Raw genomic sequence first — 18366 nt, 5'->3', positions numbered from 1 at the left:
AGTGCAGTGCAATAAACCGTCTGAGACCCAAGGTTATTAACTGTGTTACCAAGGAGGCGACAGCAACGACAGGCAGAGGACGGATAGGAAAAGCTTCTGCTCGCTCGCTGCACCGGCTTCATTTGAGAGGCTTTTCCCTGTAGCGTGGTTTATCCACTTCAAATCATTCCTGAGGAAAAGGCTGCACTTGGGATTGGACTCTCCTACCACCGGGCGGCGCTATTGGGACCAATGTCACGGCCCTGGATCTTTTGATCTCCAAACTCACCTTAAAAGCAAACAGGTAAAAGTCGCCCGGGAAGCCTGGACCTTGAATAGTTTTGCTCTGCACTAAAAAAAACCCAATTGTTCATTGCTTGAATTCTTGCCTTGCATGCAAGCCCTGTTAGTCCGAGATAAGAGCCTCTTTTTTTTTTTAGTTTAGTTTCCACATTTTTCCTCTGGTGCCCAAAGGCTTACGCGCTAGAGAAAGTCTTCCTGGGGGCCCTAATAAGGCAGCACATCTGTGCCAAGGCTTCATGCTGCATGTGCTATTCATTTTGCTGGGCTAGAGCTTTTTAATGGTTGGAGTGTAGCATAGCCGCCTTGTACCTGGAGAGATCTGCAACCCCTCCCAAGTCTAACCACAAATGTTTTGTATTTCGGGAAACTCTGCCTTAATTATTAGACAAAGGTGGACACAGCTCGTACGTTAATGACACAAACTAGGCAGTGGGTGCTGGAAGGAAAACAAACGGTTTTATTTTTCACATACTAATGCAGCTCATCTTAAATCACAGTAGTCGCCTCTGTGATCATTCTTCTCCGTGCTCTTCCTCTTAAAGGAATCCATTAAAATCATTTGACGTCGTTCCAAAACACACAATTCCCTGTCTACGTGCCAAAGCTGTGATTAAAAAGGTCGATTTGATTGCGATAGGGCAGCAATCGCGTCTCCTTTTCCTTCCTGTAACAGACACTATAGGGCTGAGGTTTGAGGCTATTCTGTATCAGTCCAAGTGGCGAGTGGCTATTCTAAACCCTAATGCGTGTGGACCCAGTCTCTTTTCTCTCTCTCTCTCTCTCTCCTTTGTCTCTCGTGAAAAATAAATGCTTCCGCTTGGACGTAATAAAACGCCGCGTTATTGTTCATAACTGCACTCGGGACGAACATGATACGATTCAAACGGCCTCTTCGGCCACGATTATATGGGCCTGATCAAAGCCAGTGGTCAGACTAAACTGTGTTCAGGATATAATAGCCGGGCAGCTGTGAAAATGAAGATTTAATAGCTACAATTAATAACTGCAACACAACGGTATCGATAGGCCCCCATGCCACTACAACATCATGAAGTGTGCGGGCCAAAACACTTTAATACCAGGCACACATAATTAATTGAGGTATTTGGTTTCCCTGTTGGCTCATGTGTCCCACGTGCAACAGGCCACTGTGGGGACAAGCGCACATGATTTTAAACCTATTGTTGTTCGTTTATCTGTGTCACTGGGCTAACAGTGTTGTGGTTCATTTTATGTTTTGGGGGAAATTTTACAAACGGACACAAACGCTCCGGCCGCTCACGGCCTTTATTCTGAAATCTCAAAACGCCTTTTAAAAAAATACAATTCCATAATAGATCATTTTCTTCTCAAATTGGCCATTGCATTATATTCTCATGCGCATAAATAACCCGCATCCAGCTTCAGTCATTTAAGTAATTTGAAGTATGCTCGCACTGAGCAGCAGCGATTGACAAACGTCCGCCGTGACTCGGTAAAACTCCAAGTCAGTGTACATATAAATGACAGAAAACCTAAATGGGCTCAATTTATGAATAACTCCCGAATTTCCTCTTTTTTTTTCTTTCTTTCTTTCTTTCTTTCTCTCTGTTTTTTTTTATTTTTTTGCAAAACAAACTGGGGGGGGGGGGGGGGGGGGGGTGTAAGGGCCACCTGGGCCTGGTAATGGCAAAGCTGGCCAAGATTAACTTCAACCTGGAGACAGAGCAATGGAGTGCACATGGCCAAGGACACGACAAGATGGAAGGAGAGTTTTATTGTGGACCTTATTGCCCCAAATTGGACAAACTGGATGGCTTGTGAATGTGGAAGCTTTATGTCGGCTTTACTGTGGCGCAAAGGGACTTTTCCCTCACAACAACGTGATCAATATTTTGGCAGATTAACGAATGTAAATTTGCGTATTGAAGTCCGCTTTGAGGTTTTTTTTTTGAATGTTTGTAAGAAAGGAATCCAAACAGCGTAGTGCTGCATGGTGATATCATTTGTAGCGTTTGAGCAAAAGCACACGCAGGCTTGACCTTTTTACATGTTGCCCGTAATGATTGCTTGGATACAATTAAATACATTCTATATTTTGCGTTTTTGGAAAAAAAAACCAGACAAAGAGCATAGTTATTGCGTTGTCTAATTTGAAATTGATAGATTGAAAAAACATGTGTTCATGTTCTTAGTGTAAAATTTAAAATTATATGGACACAGGATTTATATAAAATTAAGAAAGTGCCTTCAGAGGCTTTGTTGGATGGAAAGTAGAATGACAGGGAATTTTAGAAATTTGGTTTTTAAATGATTTAATTATTTTAATTATTTTTCTATGTATTTGTGCATTCTTCAGTTGCGTTCAGACCCATCGACAATGTGTTTTCTTTGTCACGCAGCACTGCTTTGTTAATCTTCGCGAATTTTCCAAGAATTTAATATTTGCCCAAACTCTCAAGTGAAAAGTGATTTTGCTACAAACATGTACAAAGTGACTTAGAACAGTACAACTAAACGATCCGGACTAAAATGAAAATATGAACTTTTCAGAGGCATTATCTTCCGCATGTTTGATAGCAATCACTATATCTGTAGGCAACAATATTCCAAACACTTCTGTTTTTATTGCAGAGGAACTCAGACTTGCTTTGGGCTGCAGGATGGACAACATAAAACAAGACATTTTGCCAAAGGCGCATTCTCCCTACAGTCAAAAAGACTTTATTACCGTTAAGCTTTGTCTTGTGTCTTTGTTGATGGGTTTCAGAAGGCTCACACGTTTTAAATTGATCTGACACCTTAAAGCCACACCGGCTTAAAGCGAAATTGTATAATAAATTGTATTATTTGCTTATATTTTCCCACTTACATCACTTTTATCGTTCAGGGGCTTGGCAGGTTATACATATAGTACGTCCTACTGTCCTGTATAGCTAAGCGTTGTGCTAACATTTGATTTGCATTGCATTTGTTGGAAAGTGGAAGTCAGTGCTTCAGGCCTTTGTGTACTTGTGCAATGGAAATAATGCTTCCAAAGCTTTTCTAAAGAACACATGCACGAATTACACAATTCAAAGACAGATGTTTTAAAACTTCTGAATCGTGTCGCACCTCGTCACTTCAAGGTAGCGCATAAGGAGAGGTGAGGCACTGATTACTGTGCTGTCTTCTTTCTCTGCCTCAGCTCCAAGATGGATATCGTTACGTAGCCCCAGAGTGGGAGGGACTGCCCATCTTCCAGCTTTTCCATTGGTTTCACAGTCTGCTCGGCGGAGAGGGGGTGCCTCTAATCATATCCAGCATGTTTTGCACAAGAAATGTCAGCCAGAAAGGGCTACCTTCTCTCTTCGCCAAAATACACCACAATAATGTCATGTTCGGACAGCCCGTCAGGAAATGCGTTTCTAGTGGATTCTCTGATCAGTGGCCGCAATGAGAGCGGCGGAGGTCACTACACCGGGAGCGCACTGTGCGTGCCTCACAGCACTGCCACAGAAGTGCCTTACGGACTACACAACTATGGATACTTCCCAGGTATGGGTAAGCGGAGCGAGGTGGGTCCACAAAACGTGGTTTCCGCCTCGGGCGCTTACATGTCCACCATGGAAATGTGGATGGACGCACAGAGGTCATGTCGGATGGACCAAGATCACCCGGTAGGTCCTCAGGTCGCGCCCTGCTCGTTCCCGCAAAATATAAAGGAAGAGAGCACCTACTGCCTGTACGAGCAGGCGAAGTGTCCTAAAGCCTCCACCGCAGAAGATCTCACATATTCAAGGTTAACTGGAGCCGGCCAAGGGTCGAGTTCTTGTACAGTTACCGATGGCGGCGGCGGGGGCTCAGTGCCTGTGCCGGGCTACTTCCGCTTGTCTCAGACGCACGCACATTCTCATAAACTTTACAACTCCAGCGGCCCCCAGTCGAACCCTTCCCATTCCCATTTTGGCCTACACCCCACTGCTCCAGCTCGCTTCCACACACCTCCAACCTCGACTTCTGCTCCAGCCACGGCACAGGAGGGGAGGAACACCGAGGGGCCCGTGTCCTCGGGAAACGCAGACCTGCAGCCTCACGCTGCGACTGGGACCGAGGAGGCACGCGACTCCTCGGATGGAGACGCCTCGTCAGCTGAAGAAACAGAGGAGAACGACAAAGAGAGAGCAGTACAGTCTAATAAAGGTAATGTCACGGTTCGTCTGCGCACTTTTGTTTTGTTAGCGTTCAGTTAGAGTGGGGCTTTTTAATGACACCTGTCAAGTTTTATTTTACTGGTCAGGGTGAGGTGAAAGTGAAGACACAGGTCTGTAAACACTGCTTTTGCATATCTCGTTGTTTCTTATGCTATAAAGACAAGATTCTGCGGGAGGAACGACCTTAAATAAGCGTGCATTTTTTCATGAATAGACAGAAATTGTACTGCGTAAAATTAAAAGAGAGAAGCAGTGATTATGAAGGCAAATTTAATTTTGCCTGATTATACAAACCTACAGAGTGACATGAAACTCTTTATTGTCGTTAAACAAGCACAACAAATTTAATAATACAAACCTACAGAGTAATATGAAATGAAGTACTTATTATACGATGCACGTTAAATACCTGCAGCTTTATCCAGTGTTGTTTTTTTGTTGTTGGCTGCTGCATAAAAAAGGGCCTAAATTTATTATTTAGGCTTTTATGTTTTTCCAGTGCTATAACGTTTCTGTAATTTGCATCCATCTATGATAGCAGCATAATGTTTGTGTCCCTGTTTACGATTGGCGGAAAATTTTGCATATGTTGCTATAACGTCAACTGCAAGTCTGATGAATCTAACAAAGAAACTATACTTTCCGCATCAAACACACACACACACACACACACACACACACACACACACACACACACACACACACACACACACACACACACACACACACACACACACAGAGTAATCCTTTCATTTCGTACTTATAATCAGAAACATTTATGACTTGGTTTATAACACTCTTATACTCTGTTAATATGCAGCTAATGTTAAGTCTGTTTTACTCTCCACGTGTTTTATTATAAGGTCACTCATTATCTATTTAGATAATGTCAAGTTTTCAAATGCAGTTCATCAGTAAACTCTTACATCCACATTTTAACACGTCATAAAACATTTATTAAATGCACTGCTTACCAAATATAGGGAATTTAAGGTAAAGTGTTGCCTGTTGTTTTAATATGAGCGCAATGCAAACATATAGATTAAAAAAAACTATGCTCTTTGTCTGCCTTTCTCTCTTACACACAGTGGAGTTTCTCATGTTTACAGTGCGTAAACCCGTTTATTTACCATTTTCTTTAGGAGACACAAAAAGTGAAAGCACGGCCAACTGGCTGACAGCAAAAAGCGGCCGTAAGAAACGTTGTCCATACACCAAGCACCAGACACTAGAGCTGGAGAAGGAATTCCTCTTCAACATGTACCTGACCCGAGAGCGCCGCCTAGAGATCAGTAAAAGCGTCCACCTGACGGACAGACAGGTCAAAATCTGGTTCCAGAACCGCAGGATGAAGCTGAAGAAAATGACGAGGGAAAACAGGATCCGGGAACTCACCTCCAACTATGGATTTTCGTGATGAACGAGAGAATCACGATGACACAGGAGAAGTAAAATAAAATGTAAAAACAAGATATATAGGTGAAATAAATTACATTCGCCACCCCACACCTCCTTGTCCACACAAAGACTCGTTTTACCGTGGGGTGCAGCGTCCTTTAATTTCCAAACACGCTTAATGTCAATGAAACGTCCTCTGTGAGCTACTGAGAAAAAGGAAAAAAGGATCATCTGAATGTTTTTGACTCTGTTTTTACCCCTGATTGTGTTTTTCTTTTTATATTTTCTTTTTATATTGTTGATCCAACACCTCCGTCGTATGTTTGGGTAGTGTCCTCAGTGCAGTTAAATCAGTGCAGTGAACACCCCCCCCCCCCCCCCCCCCCCCCCCCCACACACACACACACGCACGCATACATGCACACACACATGGACCTGCGCCCTGGAAAGTGACGGGGCAAATCATCTTTTTCATCTAAATTTTTAGAAATAATTTTGAAAAAATATTTAATTTTCAAACTGCATGATAAGAAGTTTTTATTTTATATATTTTTATTTTTTCGAAGCAAATTTAAACCAATCTGGAATATAATGCCCTTATATAACCAGGGAGAAATGACAAAAAAAATCCTTCACCCTGTGACCATTAAATGTAGTACTATAAGTCTAAACTATGTATGAGCTGAATGTATAAATTGGAACTCCGTTCGCGTTGAGGGCGTTTACACGAAAACAGTTTGCAAAGTGAAGGAGGAATGTTCCTTTTTGTATATTTCTGTGTACATATGACAATGTGTTTTTTGTGTAATGCTTAATAAATTATCAGCTCGCACTGAACCGAAGCCGTTTGAATTTTTTCTGTGTTCATGTATGTTTTTCTATAGAAGGAGACAGGGACAGAGAGAGGCTGGAGGGGGAAATAAGCCTTTAAAATGTAAAGTTCAAAAATAACAGAGGCTCCTACACTTGATATTCCTTCTTTATTAATTTTTTTTTGAGTGTGTGTGTGTGTTTGTAGCAGCTGAGCAACAAACTGTTTCTAAGCACTACTGCACTGGCCATCGGAAATAATTAAGATATTAGGCTATAAGCCGTCTAGCTGCATACCCAGCCGGCTATTGTAGAGTTTTATGACTGGCTGGTATATGAGCTTTCTCCCTCTCCTCTAAGAGCTGCTTCAGTCGTGAGAGAGTCTTTCGGACGGAGAGGAGGCCCGGCTCACAGCTAGAAAACTGAACTATGCAAACACACTGTGGATAAAACACGATTTCTGCTCAAGTCTGGGAATAACTGGGATTAACGCGAGGATCGCGGTAAGTTCATTCATTGCTGTAAATTTGTCCATTTTGCGCCTTGTTGCAGCGGGTTCACTGGAGTGCATACAGCCCATCAAACACTGTTGTGGCTTTCTCAGTACATTTTTTTGAACACATGATGACCGAAACGACGACCACGGTGCATTATGAACTGGCTGGCTGTGCTTTCTCTCGAGGCCCGGATCGACTGTCGAGTGGTTTAGGTAGTTTCATGTTGTTGGGGTCCATTTCTAACTCTGCAACATGAAACTGTCTTAATTGCCCCAGTTACATACATCGAAACCGAAAGTGAAGCAAATCTGGGTGATAAAGAGGGTGAGATTTTCTTTTTTTAAAAGTGGGGAGCGGTGTGTTGGTGACACGTTACAAACCTTCCTATGTGGAAATCAGGGAAGGGTGGCTGGCTGTTGTGTACAAGCTCAACCTGTCTTCCGTAGTGCTTTCTTTGGAGTCCTCCACTTGCTTTGCTTTCCTTCTTCTTTCTTTCTCTTGCTAGAATACGTCTGAATGGGCACGTGTGCTGAATATCAACGTGATCAAAGCTGAGTTGCATTATACATTGTGGACTTGGGATTAAGGGTAAAGCCGTGAGTGTTTTTCGTGAGTAGTAGTGACGCAGACACGCCAGACAAGGCCTCGGTTACGACCACTGCAGTGGAGGGGAAGGGGAAGGTGAATGGGGCAACAGCGACCTCCGTGGGCAATGAGACCGGATGCTTCCACTGCGCAATAGTGGCTCAGACAAAAGGAGGGGAAGGGCTTTATGGTGATATTTAGATCCGCCAGACAGGCTGTTATCTGCAGAGGCAAAAGAAGTGAATAGCCCCTGCGGTAAACTGAGTGAAAAAACACCCTGATTTAGGTTTACAGCCTTAGAGCCATTGGCATAGTGCCGTCTTTTCCTGCTCTGAAGGTGTTTGTCTATTCGAACTTTTAGTGCACAAATAGGCGCACAGCCGCTCCTTTCCCCCTTCGGCTTGTTTGATGTCTAGCCAAATATTGTGCAAGTACCAGCGAAGTGATAGCCCGCATCTAGAAAGCAAATTATGGACACCTTGTGCATTCTTTTGTGTTCCTCTTTTAGATGCATCAGCAGAGAGCAGATAATTTCTACGTGTTGAATTGTCTGTGGCCTTGTGGGGGAGTTGGCCAAGCTCTCACTTTATTTGCGGGTAATAAAAAAAAAACGGGCATGCAGTATGTGAAAACTCAAGGTTGCTACTTTGAAACCTGCAGTAGTTAAATTCGCAGATTTAGGATTTACTGGACACGACAAGCTTAGGCTTACAGCACCATGTTTTTAAAAACACAAATAAATTCTGTGTTAAGCTCTATATGGGAAAAAACCTGAAAATACAGCATATTAAATGTATCCTGGTGCAGGACATTCCCCGCGCCATTTCTTTTTAAAAGGGGGAAACCACAAACACCACATTGCATTTATTCTTAGCTGCATATAAGAGTAACGTTACACCGACGCCCTGGCACCTAGCTGGTATTACAGATAATTTGTTGATGGTAGTGATGATACAGGCGTATACTAAGTGATAACGGCGGTGTAAATAATAAACGGGTTAGAATGAGGCTCTGGTATTTTTTAAAATAATAATTACATATATTATTTATTAGTTAACCACTTCTATAATTTCTAAAGTTTTGGCCAGCGTGTTTGAATCCAGCGGATTATTTCAAATTAGCAAAAAAATATGCATTTAATTTATTTTTATTTTCGCTGTTCTTCTTAAAAACCAAACACACACACACACACACACACACACACACACACACACACACACACACACACACACACACACACACACACACACACACACACACACACACACACTGCTTCACGGCACGATATGTTTATATTTGTCAAGAAACAAATATATATATTATTTATATATTATTAAATTAATATATTATTAAATTCTATTACAGCGTAACTGATAAATCCACTAAAAATGCTCAAATAAGAAACCCTGTTATTATTCTTTTAAAAAAATGTAATTTACAAAAAAAAAAATTGAAAAACAAAACATTCTTTCAATTCTCCAGAAATAACGACACGTTTATTGATGTAGTTTTACATAGTTAATTTAACACTATAGCTTTGTTGAGAAAAAATACTCAAACTCCTGCAGAAGCGTTCATTTCATGGAAACTTCGTGTATTGTAATGAGGTTAATTAGGCGCCAGAGACTTAGTTCCAGCGTGTACAGTGACCTGACGTAGGCAGGAAGCTTGATTGTGGTAGAAAAATAACCCTATACGAGAATTCTCCATGTAGCCTGCGCTTAAGGTTTAACTCACATAGGAACTTAACTGAAAACTACTCAGCCTCATAATAGACTTAAGTATGTTTCATTATTGGCTAGCTTTTTGCGCCTATGATATGTATTTAATGCTTTAAGCTGTAGCAAAGAAAAACCTGCAGAGGAAAGCGTATGGCCTGTGAGGGGAGAAAAACTGTTATAAAGTGTTATAAAAAACGATTCATAATTCACTAGATAGTCTTATTCAGATCATTGAGCTGCAAAGTTTCTGTGATGTGGTGCTGTTTAAAATGCGTTTTGGTGAGCAGCGATCGTAGGGTGCTTACGTGTCCTATAAAATGTCTCGTAAAAGAAGGCTTCCAAATACATTTTGTATCGTTTTGGATAACCGAGAGGGGATTGGAACGGCAGCAAGTGCCAATAAGAAGGAGCCCGGTGTCATTTATTTTATTCATTCATATTTTTCATCTCGCATAGTGGTTCCTGCTCAAATCTTGATAATTCTTAAAAAGTCGAAGTTGTTATAGGAGAGAGGGTGAGTATTTAATGACCGTAGGGATTGATTTATCCTTTATTGTTCAGCCTTATGATCACGTGTGTCTGCTACCCAATGGCATGGCAGCCTGTCTCCCCATTACTTTCCCACTGTAGTTCTCCGTGGAGCGAAGTTGCTACTTGATTTCTCCACATTGTTATTTTGTGAGGCTGGGTTTACTGCGTGTGTATGTGTGTGTGTGTGTGGTGTGTGTGCGCGTCTCGCTTTTGCATGCATCCGCTGTATGACTGTGTACATGTGAAAGTGTAATTTTTCTGCCATGTCGACATCTGGAACGCTCACTAGTTACTACGTCGATTCCCTCATTCTCCCCGAGAGCGAGGAGCTCTCTGTGCCGAGGTACACCTCCGGTCCTGGGCTCCAGCACGCCAGGCAGCATGCCTCCATCAGCGACCACAGCGAGGTCGGGACTTGCACCTTCCCATCCAAGCCCCAGGTATTCGGGCCGTCTTGGAGCCACGTCCCGGCTCAGTTTCCAGCCACCGTCTCCTCTGTGTATCATCCCCACTACGGGCATCCCCAAGGCCCAGTAGGTGGAGATACAGATGGCCGGTATCAATCCTGGCTTCTGGAGCCCATGTCCGGTTCCCTGCCGTTGACCGGATTACCGACGACCCATCACTACGGGATCAAACCGGAGGGACTGGGGGCGCGGGCTGAAGGAGGGCTGCCCGGATCCCACACGGCTCTGCTGCTCTCTGAATACGCCAATGGCACCGTGGCGTCAGCATCACCGGTGGAAAAGGACGAACTCTCCGTCCAGGCAGGGGATTTGAGCGGAGAGGGGGAAGAGAAACCGGGCCTGGATCCAAGTAAGTCAAAGCAGAGTCTTTTATGTCATTTGCACAACATGAAGCTGTGAGGATTGGGGTGCCTTATGGGGGTGCGCGTCCTAACAGATGCCATTCTGAACGTGCCATTTCCTTATGGGGGGCTGTTAATAGCCCAGCTCACATTGCTGTGTTAGATAACCTCTTGCAGCCTTTAAAGTGAGCGTGAGCAGCGAGGGAGGCAGAAGGGACAAAACATGGACGGGGAGCTGTAGAGCTGTGGATATAGCAGAATTTAGAGGCGCACATCCGCTTTTACGCTTTTACTTTATTTGTATTTTTATATATATATATATATATATATATATATATATATATATATATATATATATATATATATATATATATATATATATATGGTTAGTCAGAAGTTCAGGACCTCACACCAGTGTCGCACCCCACTCTTTTCAGATAACCCAGTGTCCAACTGGCTCCACGCGAGTGCCACAAGAAAAAAGCGCTGTCCGTACACCAAGCACCAGATCCTGGAGCTGGAGAAAGAGTTCCTCTTTAACACCTACCTGACCAGAGACCGTAGGTACGAGGTGGCGAGGCTGCTAAACCTCACCGAAAGACAGGTTAAAATTTGGTTTCAGAACCGCAGGATGAAGATGAAGAAGTTCAATAAAGACGGCGCACCGAAAGACGAGTGACTGAACCTTAGACAAAAGCAGCATTAGACTGATAGCGAGCTTGATGTGTAAGAGCTCTTAACTCTGCTGGACCCTGTTTTTAAACAACATTGTCATATTGTTCTTAATAACAGCTATAGGGTTATTTGTCTTGTAAAAAACAAACAAACAAACAAACAAACAAAAAAAAACAGCATGTTGGGCTTTAGTTTTTTGCAACTACCATTATATTGCACAGTTTTAACAGTGCACCCTCGTTTTTTTTTAACTTGTTCTTTTCTCGTGCTGCTTTGAATTAATACCTCGTTAAAGTGTATTAGTTGGCCTTGCCCCTGTGCTTGTTTGTGTACGACTGTTTCTAGCTCTCTGTGTTCCGGATTGTAGCTATATTTGTTGTCTGTCTCAGAGCCAACTGAGCGTATAGTTTGTAAAAAAAAAAAGTATTTTATTGTTGTTTCTCTCTTACTATTAGGATAAGCCTTTGACTGAATTTGAATCTAACGTTAGAAACTGTAGGGAAAAACAGAGTAAAATAGGCGCATAAATACAAGGAACCTCCTGAGAACTCTTACGAAATTTCAGTATATATATGATAGGCTAGAAGTTGTATTACATAACATGATTGACTACCTATGTCTTTCAACTACCTACATACCTACATTGACCTTTGTTTTGCAGTGGTGGATTGTAATAGATTTGTTTGCATTACTGGATTCGTGTGACTGAATTTCAGGGAGTCATTTTCAAAGAGCGTAATATTTGTTAGTGAGTGCAAATGGAAGAAAACACTGTAGGCTAGCTACTCATTTTTAATACCTCGCGGTCGTGCTGACCGTCTGACTTTTGGTTCACAAATGTAATTTGTACTTTATTTATTGAATAAAACAAATTATATCTGCGACTACAAGTATCTTACATTCATATCTCACTGCACCCCCACACCAGTCTGCATTTCATGCTTTCATAATATTTGAAATTCTGAATTCTTGGTACGCAAAAACAAACAAACAAAAAAGCCTGAGCTGGCGCTGGTTTGCGCTGCCAAAAGTTATGACACGTGAAAATACAGAAACAAAAAATAGAGTAATGATAATCAGTTATATTTGGATGATTGCATACTTAGTGAAAATGAGCTTTTTGTTTGCTTAAATATTTTTAATTTGTAAAAAGCAAAAAAAACAAAAAACAATCCCCCCCCCCCACCCACACACACACCAGTGAAACCTAACACACCTAGAACACTGTGTGTGTGTGTGTGTGTGTGTGTGTTGGGGACATAGCTGCATCTTGGCAGAGGATGTTGTTAGCTGTATACAGCCATAAAAGACAATTACCGCTATAACCTTTTATGGGGTGCAAAGCGCTGCGAGGCGAGAGGACACAAAACAAAAAAGACACCGTGGGCTTCGACTGCTGAAGCCCAAAATAATACAGCCGATGTGTTTCTCCTCAGCTCAGATTTGACAAGGGCGCTTAGGCTAATCTGTCATGAGCCATCACAGACGGCGCTAAACAATTTACAAGAAGAGGAAAAACCCGCATCTTTTTAAATGTATTTTGGAAATTTAGGAATTTGTTTAAACACACACACACACACACACACACACACACACACACACACACACACACACACACACACACACACACACACACACACACACACACACATTTTGAGGTCAAACTGTCCAACTGGCTTTGGAGTAATGGTGTAGGTCTAGTTTAAAATATGGCCCCTTCATTTTAGTGTTAAGACTGGTTCAAGTCTCTGCATGCTGGAGAAAATATTTGACACAAAGAGACCAGCAAATCCGATCTGAGCTACAGTTGCATGGTGTCCTGATCGATCAAAGACAGGAGGAGCAGGTAATTCAGCTTTCATTAAGGGGCTGTACAGAAACTATCGATTATGCTGCTTGGAGGCTAAGTCGTCCTTTAGTCCACAACTGGAGTGCTGTTGTGACGCGTTGGGGGGGGGGACGCAGATGGACCCAAACTTCAAAGACTCGGCCAGAGACAGTGCAATAAAACGCCTGGTCTGCTATACTGTCTGGCATTCCAGTTTTAATGGCTTTATGGCCGTCCAGACACAATTAGGCCGCTTCCAGAATGGCACCCATTTGTTTTTTTCTTCTCTTTCTGTGAGACTGTGGTCTGGACAAAAGGTCCGAGCGGAAATGATCAGTTTTATTGGATTCTCCTCGACGGGGACGCGCAGGACTCACGGTCATTTGGAGGGATCCTTTGTTTCTACCTGGGAACCTTCCGCCCCTTGCTCCTTTGCCGGGCCTTCCTAAAGGAAAAGGTAGCAATAAAGTGAACAGCTAGTTTCAGACACAGCAGTGAGACTTGTGTCTATAAACACGAGTATGTTGCAACACCGGAGCATTTCTCCAAATCATACCCAACATAAACGAAACGTCACCTCCGTGACATCCTCCTTTCCTTAATCTGCTGCATTCTATCGGATTCAGCATTAAAATAACAACGCCTGCGCAGTGCTGCCTCCCCAACGCTGCAATCCCCACGAATCACCAGAGGGTGGCGACACTGTTCTACATCACCCCTCTGCTTTTTGTAACACCCCCTCCCTAATGAGCCTGCACTGGGAACAAACTGTAGCAACATTTTAAGAGTCCAGAGGAATAATTTCACACCTTTTTACAGTCTCAGTGTAGAAGCTGCTTCATGAACCTGCAGCTCTGCGGGGAGGAATGAAAAAGCCTGTGGCTGCTGGATTACTGCTTGCACACCCAAGTAGTCGCTGTGTTCACTCTTGTCGTCCTGTTGTCGTATTTAAAGGTAAACGCCTTAAATTAAATAATTAGTTTAACAGCAAGACTTTGCTAAAATCTGCATCCTCCCGCTCAATTGTTCATTAATTATTTCAAAAATGCATATGTTTAAAATAAGATATAATATGTGATTTTTTCCACACGGAATAATTAAGTTTACAATCCGTATTATTATTATTATTATTATTATTATTATTATTATTATTATTATTATTATTATTATTATTATTACTTAAAATATTACTAAAAATAACAAAACTATTACCTTAAAACAATATTAGTTAATAATTACATTATGATATTAGTAAAGTTAAATAATTAAAAACGTAATATTACTAATACTACTACTGATCATTATTATAGACGGTAATCGTAATTATTTAAGGTAAAGTAGTGAAATCTAAATATTTTCAATTTAGTATTATTAATATTTTTTCAAGCATGATTTGTGGTAATTTATTGCCCATTTATGGTAACAATATAATCTAATTTTACCAACAATAACAAAACAACAGCAACAACAACGATAATAATAATAATAACCGGTTATATTGCACGGATAGACAAATATAATGAAAACTAACTTGTGAAAATATGTTTTAATGGCACGAGCCATTTTGTAAGATCAAAAGAAAATATACAGATGTTTTTATGTGGTAGATAATCAAAAACTATTTCTATAAGTATACTATACTTTTAGAAATAGATAGATAGATAGATAGATAGATAGATAGATAGATAGATAGATAGATAGATAGATAGATAGATAGATAGATAGATAGATAGATAGATAGATAGATAGATAGATAGATAGATAGATAGATAGATTCACTGAGGTACTTGAAATAGGAAGCAGAAAGCTTATAAAATGATGATTAGTGATGATATGGCGAAACTAACCCATGAGAATTAAATTCAGCCAGTTACCCTCGGCTTATCGGGACCGTGTGAATTTCTTGCATGTGTGTTTATATCTGTGTGCGTGTTTATGTGTCTGAAGTGTTAATCCTACTCCGCAGTCTTGTGCCATAATAAAACCACGTCTCTGCTGATTGGACGAGAGCGACCAGGCCGGGGTCACATGGGTGAGTTCTTTGGTCCAGAGTAAAAATGGGGTTTGGTGTAAATCTAGGGTGTATTGCTGTCATCTATCACACTACCTCGTAAAAACGACACTGAGGATTCTGGGCCAACAAATCAGAGAGAAAAAAATATGAGTTCTTATTATGTGGATGGTCTTCTTAGCAAATCTACGACGGGCAGTTCCCTGTTCCCAAACGTGGAACGAGCTTCTTGCGGCATCGGACCCCGTGGGGACGACCATAGCTCTACTCGGACTGCTGCGGCCATTGCATTTGCGCCATCCCTCTCTGGAGTTTACAGCGTTAATAATACAGTGTACCAGAGCCATACTGTGTTTACCTGCGGCTATGGCCAGGGGCAGGACGCACACTCGTCAAACTGCAGCCCGTTTGACCAGAGCCGCCTGTTCAGCGACAGCTGCTGTCACCCTGGGACTGAACCCCTAACCTCGTCGCCGGACAAACAACACCGGATGTACCCCTGGATGCAAGTATCAGGTATGTGCTGTTTCAAAGCCCCCGGGTCAGTGCGCTTACAAAACATTGTGATACTTAGACTGGCCGTTAGTGGTTCAATTAATTTCGTGAAGCCATTGGTGTTGCATGGAAAGAATCGTAAAACTTTTATTGCGCAACTAATGAGTTCTGCAGCCATAAATTCATTTGGCCAGCGCTTGCGTGTGTTCAGTACGCAGAGACCTTGCCGCTGGGGGTTTTCTCTGCACTCCTATTACTCTTACAGCCTCTTCTCCCCTTTGTGGTTGTAAAAAAAGACCGGCCTGTTGTGTAAATCAGCTCTCCTGCACTCTGCAGCCCCTTTCTAATTGGTTCTGCATTGCAGAGGCTCTGGTATTTTCAGAAACCTGGATCAATATGCGCCACTACTGGCCGCTACACGGGGAAGTCAGATGAAAATGAAACATAGTAATATTTTTTGAAGTGGGAGCTGTAAGTAGTTTCTTCGGTGTGTAGAGCCTGGCTGGCTTTTAATTGGAAAGGCATGCAGAGTATCAAAGGAGGCATGAACCAAACACCCCAGCAGGGCCACTTTAAATTGTTGCAAAGATGCTTTAAAAAAAAAAGTTGTGTTAGCGAATGCGTGTGTGCAGGTGGTAATTGAGTAATTACAGGCTGCAATTAAATATGCACTTACAAATGAATTATAGACATTTAAATCTGCTGGTTTTTATTGTAAGATCCAATTTTAAGTACACTTTAATTAAAAAAATACAAATACAGTCCCACATTACAATAACATTATTTCTGTTCACGCATCTCATCTTCCACAGATCCAAATCGAAAGCGAGGACGGCAGACCTACTCCCGACACCAGACGCTGGAGCTGGAGAAGGAGTTCCACTTTAACCGCTACCTGACCCGCAGACGCAGGATCGAGATAGCCCATGCCCTCTGCCTCTCAGAGAGACAGATCAAAATCTGGTTTCAGAACCGCAGGATGAAGTGGAAGAAGGACCACAAGGACGAGCCGAGCAACGAGGAACAGCACCGTGATAGTCAGGCACCGTCGGAAGGCAGGGAACCCAAAAGTGAAGAGACCCAAAGCGGCCGTGTTGACTCAGGAACAACTGAAAAGTAACAGAAGAGACGGACAGAAAATCAAAATAAAGAAATATAATGTGTTAAATATTGTGTTGGTATGCATCAAATATAACTTCTGACATAACATTTAGGCACTAAGTCTTATTAATCTTTTGACAGTAATCCACATTAAAACACTACACTGCTCTTCTGGATTTCATATTTAAACCAGCACTAAAAATGCTTCACGTGACAAATACTAACTACCTACCCTAACTAGCCTGTATTTTTATATCCTCCGCATATATCCCATAGGAGTACTACAAATATGGCACATTTTGGACTACAGAAAACTACTACTGAGTTAACATTCCTTCAGCAAAAAACGACCTAGTATTTACCTTATAATTTTCAAAAACTGACACGGAAATGTAAACACGAACTGAGCTGGTGATTTAATTGATGGTTTCCTGTTTTCTACCATACAATTGATGTGCCTTATTTTGAACCGGTAAAGGCAAATGTTTTATTTGACTGATTTTGATAAAAGAATTCCTGAGTTTCTTCTTCTCCCTCCCCCCTTTTAATTAACATGGATTTTAATCCGCCTGCTAGGGGTGAGGATTTAACTATCGACCTAAATATTTGTTTAGTTTTGCATGTAACCTACCTCAGATTCCTCACCCGCTCACTATACCGTCAGCGATTGTGCCGTAGGCTACTGTGGATATCTAGCTTTACAGATTAGTCTTTTAAATACATGTACCGTTATCCAGCTGGCAATATCCATCATTTTATAATCAGAGAAATATTCCAGTACAGTGAGCAAATGCTGCTGGCTTTCAATCAAAGTCTGCTAGGCTTGTAGTCTGTCCTGTAAATGAAGTGAACGCGCAATCATTTAATAAAAATGATTTTACCCTCTCTATTTGGTTTCATTCCATATTTACCGTGTTATTAAAAATATCCATCCAAGAAAAGGATTGTAATCGCGCCCTGGGTCGAGTAATATTGTGTTCACAGTTACCATTATGTGACCTTCAGTGTGACCAGTATTGGGTTGCATGTAATGAGACATGTTACAGTCCATAATGGGGGTTAGGTAAACAGTGAAGTTGGGGAATGTGAGCTATGAGGATGCGAGATGGGACAGGCTGCAGATGAAGGGAAATTACTGTTGAACTCTGCTTTCCCTCCTCGCTGGGTAAGATGGCGCCTGACGCTGACCTGCCCTCCTCCCTCCCTCCTTTTTCTGTCTCTTTCTCTCCCCTCGTCCCTCTCCCTCCAGCTCTGGGCCATAAATCCGTTGTTGTTTATGAAAATTTACAACATAGCCATACAAGTTTACGACGCGGCCCGGGTTCCTATTGGCCGCAGCTTGTCACGTGGCGGGGAGCCATGAACATGAACTTTTTTTTTCGCCCCGTTTTTTTTATATTTAATTTTCAATTGCGGGATAGAGGAGCCTTTCATTTAACGGTCTCGGACTTC

General features: G+C 41.9%; 3 protein-coding genes across 3 annotated transcripts; all 3 read left to right on the top strand.

The window, feature by feature from the left end:
• Positions 1-63: 63 nt before the first annotated feature.
• Positions 64-6242, top strand: LOC101468068 (homeobox protein Hox-A10). The gene is made up of 3 exons (XM_004547848.5): positions 64-283; positions 3449-4443; positions 5597-6242. The coding sequence occupies exons 2-3, from the start codon at positions 3582-3584 to the stop codon at positions 5869-5871; spliced, it is 1137 nt and encodes a 378-aa protein (XP_004547905.1). The 5' UTR covers positions 64-283; positions 3449-3581; the 3' UTR covers positions 5872-6242.
• Positions 6243-8966: 2724 nt separating this feature from the next.
• hoxa9a (homeobox A9a) lies at positions 8967-12361 on the top strand. Its single transcript, XM_004547852.6, has 2 exons — positions 8967-10812; positions 11242-12361. The coding sequence occupies exons 1-2, from the start codon at positions 10260-10262 to the stop codon at positions 11481-11483; spliced, it is 795 nt and encodes a 264-aa protein (XP_004547909.1). The 5' UTR covers positions 8967-10259; the 3' UTR covers positions 11484-12361.
• A 1583-nt stretch (positions 12362-13944) lies between these two features.
• LOC101469170 (homeobox protein Hox-A7) lies at positions 13945-17082 on the top strand. Its single transcript, XM_004547851.4, has 3 exons — positions 13945-14261; positions 15274-15834; positions 16626-17082. Exons 2-3 carry the CDS (start codon positions 15468-15470, stop codon positions 16931-16933), a joined length of 675 nt encoding a protein of 224 aa, XP_004547908.1. The 5' UTR covers positions 13945-14261; positions 15274-15467; the 3' UTR covers positions 16934-17082.
• The last annotated feature ends 1284 nt before the right edge of the window (positions 17083-18366 follow it).

This window comes from Maylandia zebra, linkage group LG22, assembly GCF_041146795.1.
Source record: "Maylandia zebra isolate NMK-2024a linkage group LG22, Mzebra_GT3a, whole genome shotgun sequence".
NCBI lineage: Eukaryota > Metazoa > Chordata > Actinopteri > Cichliformes > Cichlidae > Maylandia > Maylandia zebra.
This window is presented reverse-complemented; position numbering and strand designations above follow the sequence as displayed.

Coding starts and splice junctions, on each gene's coding strand:
- LOC101468068 (XM_004547848.5), top strand. CDS start 3,582: ATGTCAGCCAGAAAGGGCTACCTTCTCTCTTCGCCAAAATACACCACA. Junction 4,444..5,596: donor AGCAGTACAGTCTAATAAAG/GTAATGTCACGG, acceptor CATTTTCTTTAG/GAGACACAAAAAGTGAAAGC.
- hoxa9a (XM_004547852.6), top strand. CDS start 10,260: ATGTCGACATCTGGAACGCTCACTAGTTACTACGTCGATTCCCTCATT. Junction 10,813..11,241: donor GAAACCGGGCCTGGATCCAA/GTAAGTCAAAGC, acceptor CACTCTTTTCAG/ATAACCCAGTGTCCAACTGG.
- LOC101469170 (XM_004547851.4), top strand. CDS start 15,468: ATGAGTTCTTATTATGTGGATGGTCTTCTTAGCAAATCTACGACGGGC. Junction 15,835..16,625: donor CCCCTGGATGCAAGTATCAG/GTATGTGCTGTT, acceptor CATCTTCCACAG/ATCCAAATCGAAAGCGAGGA.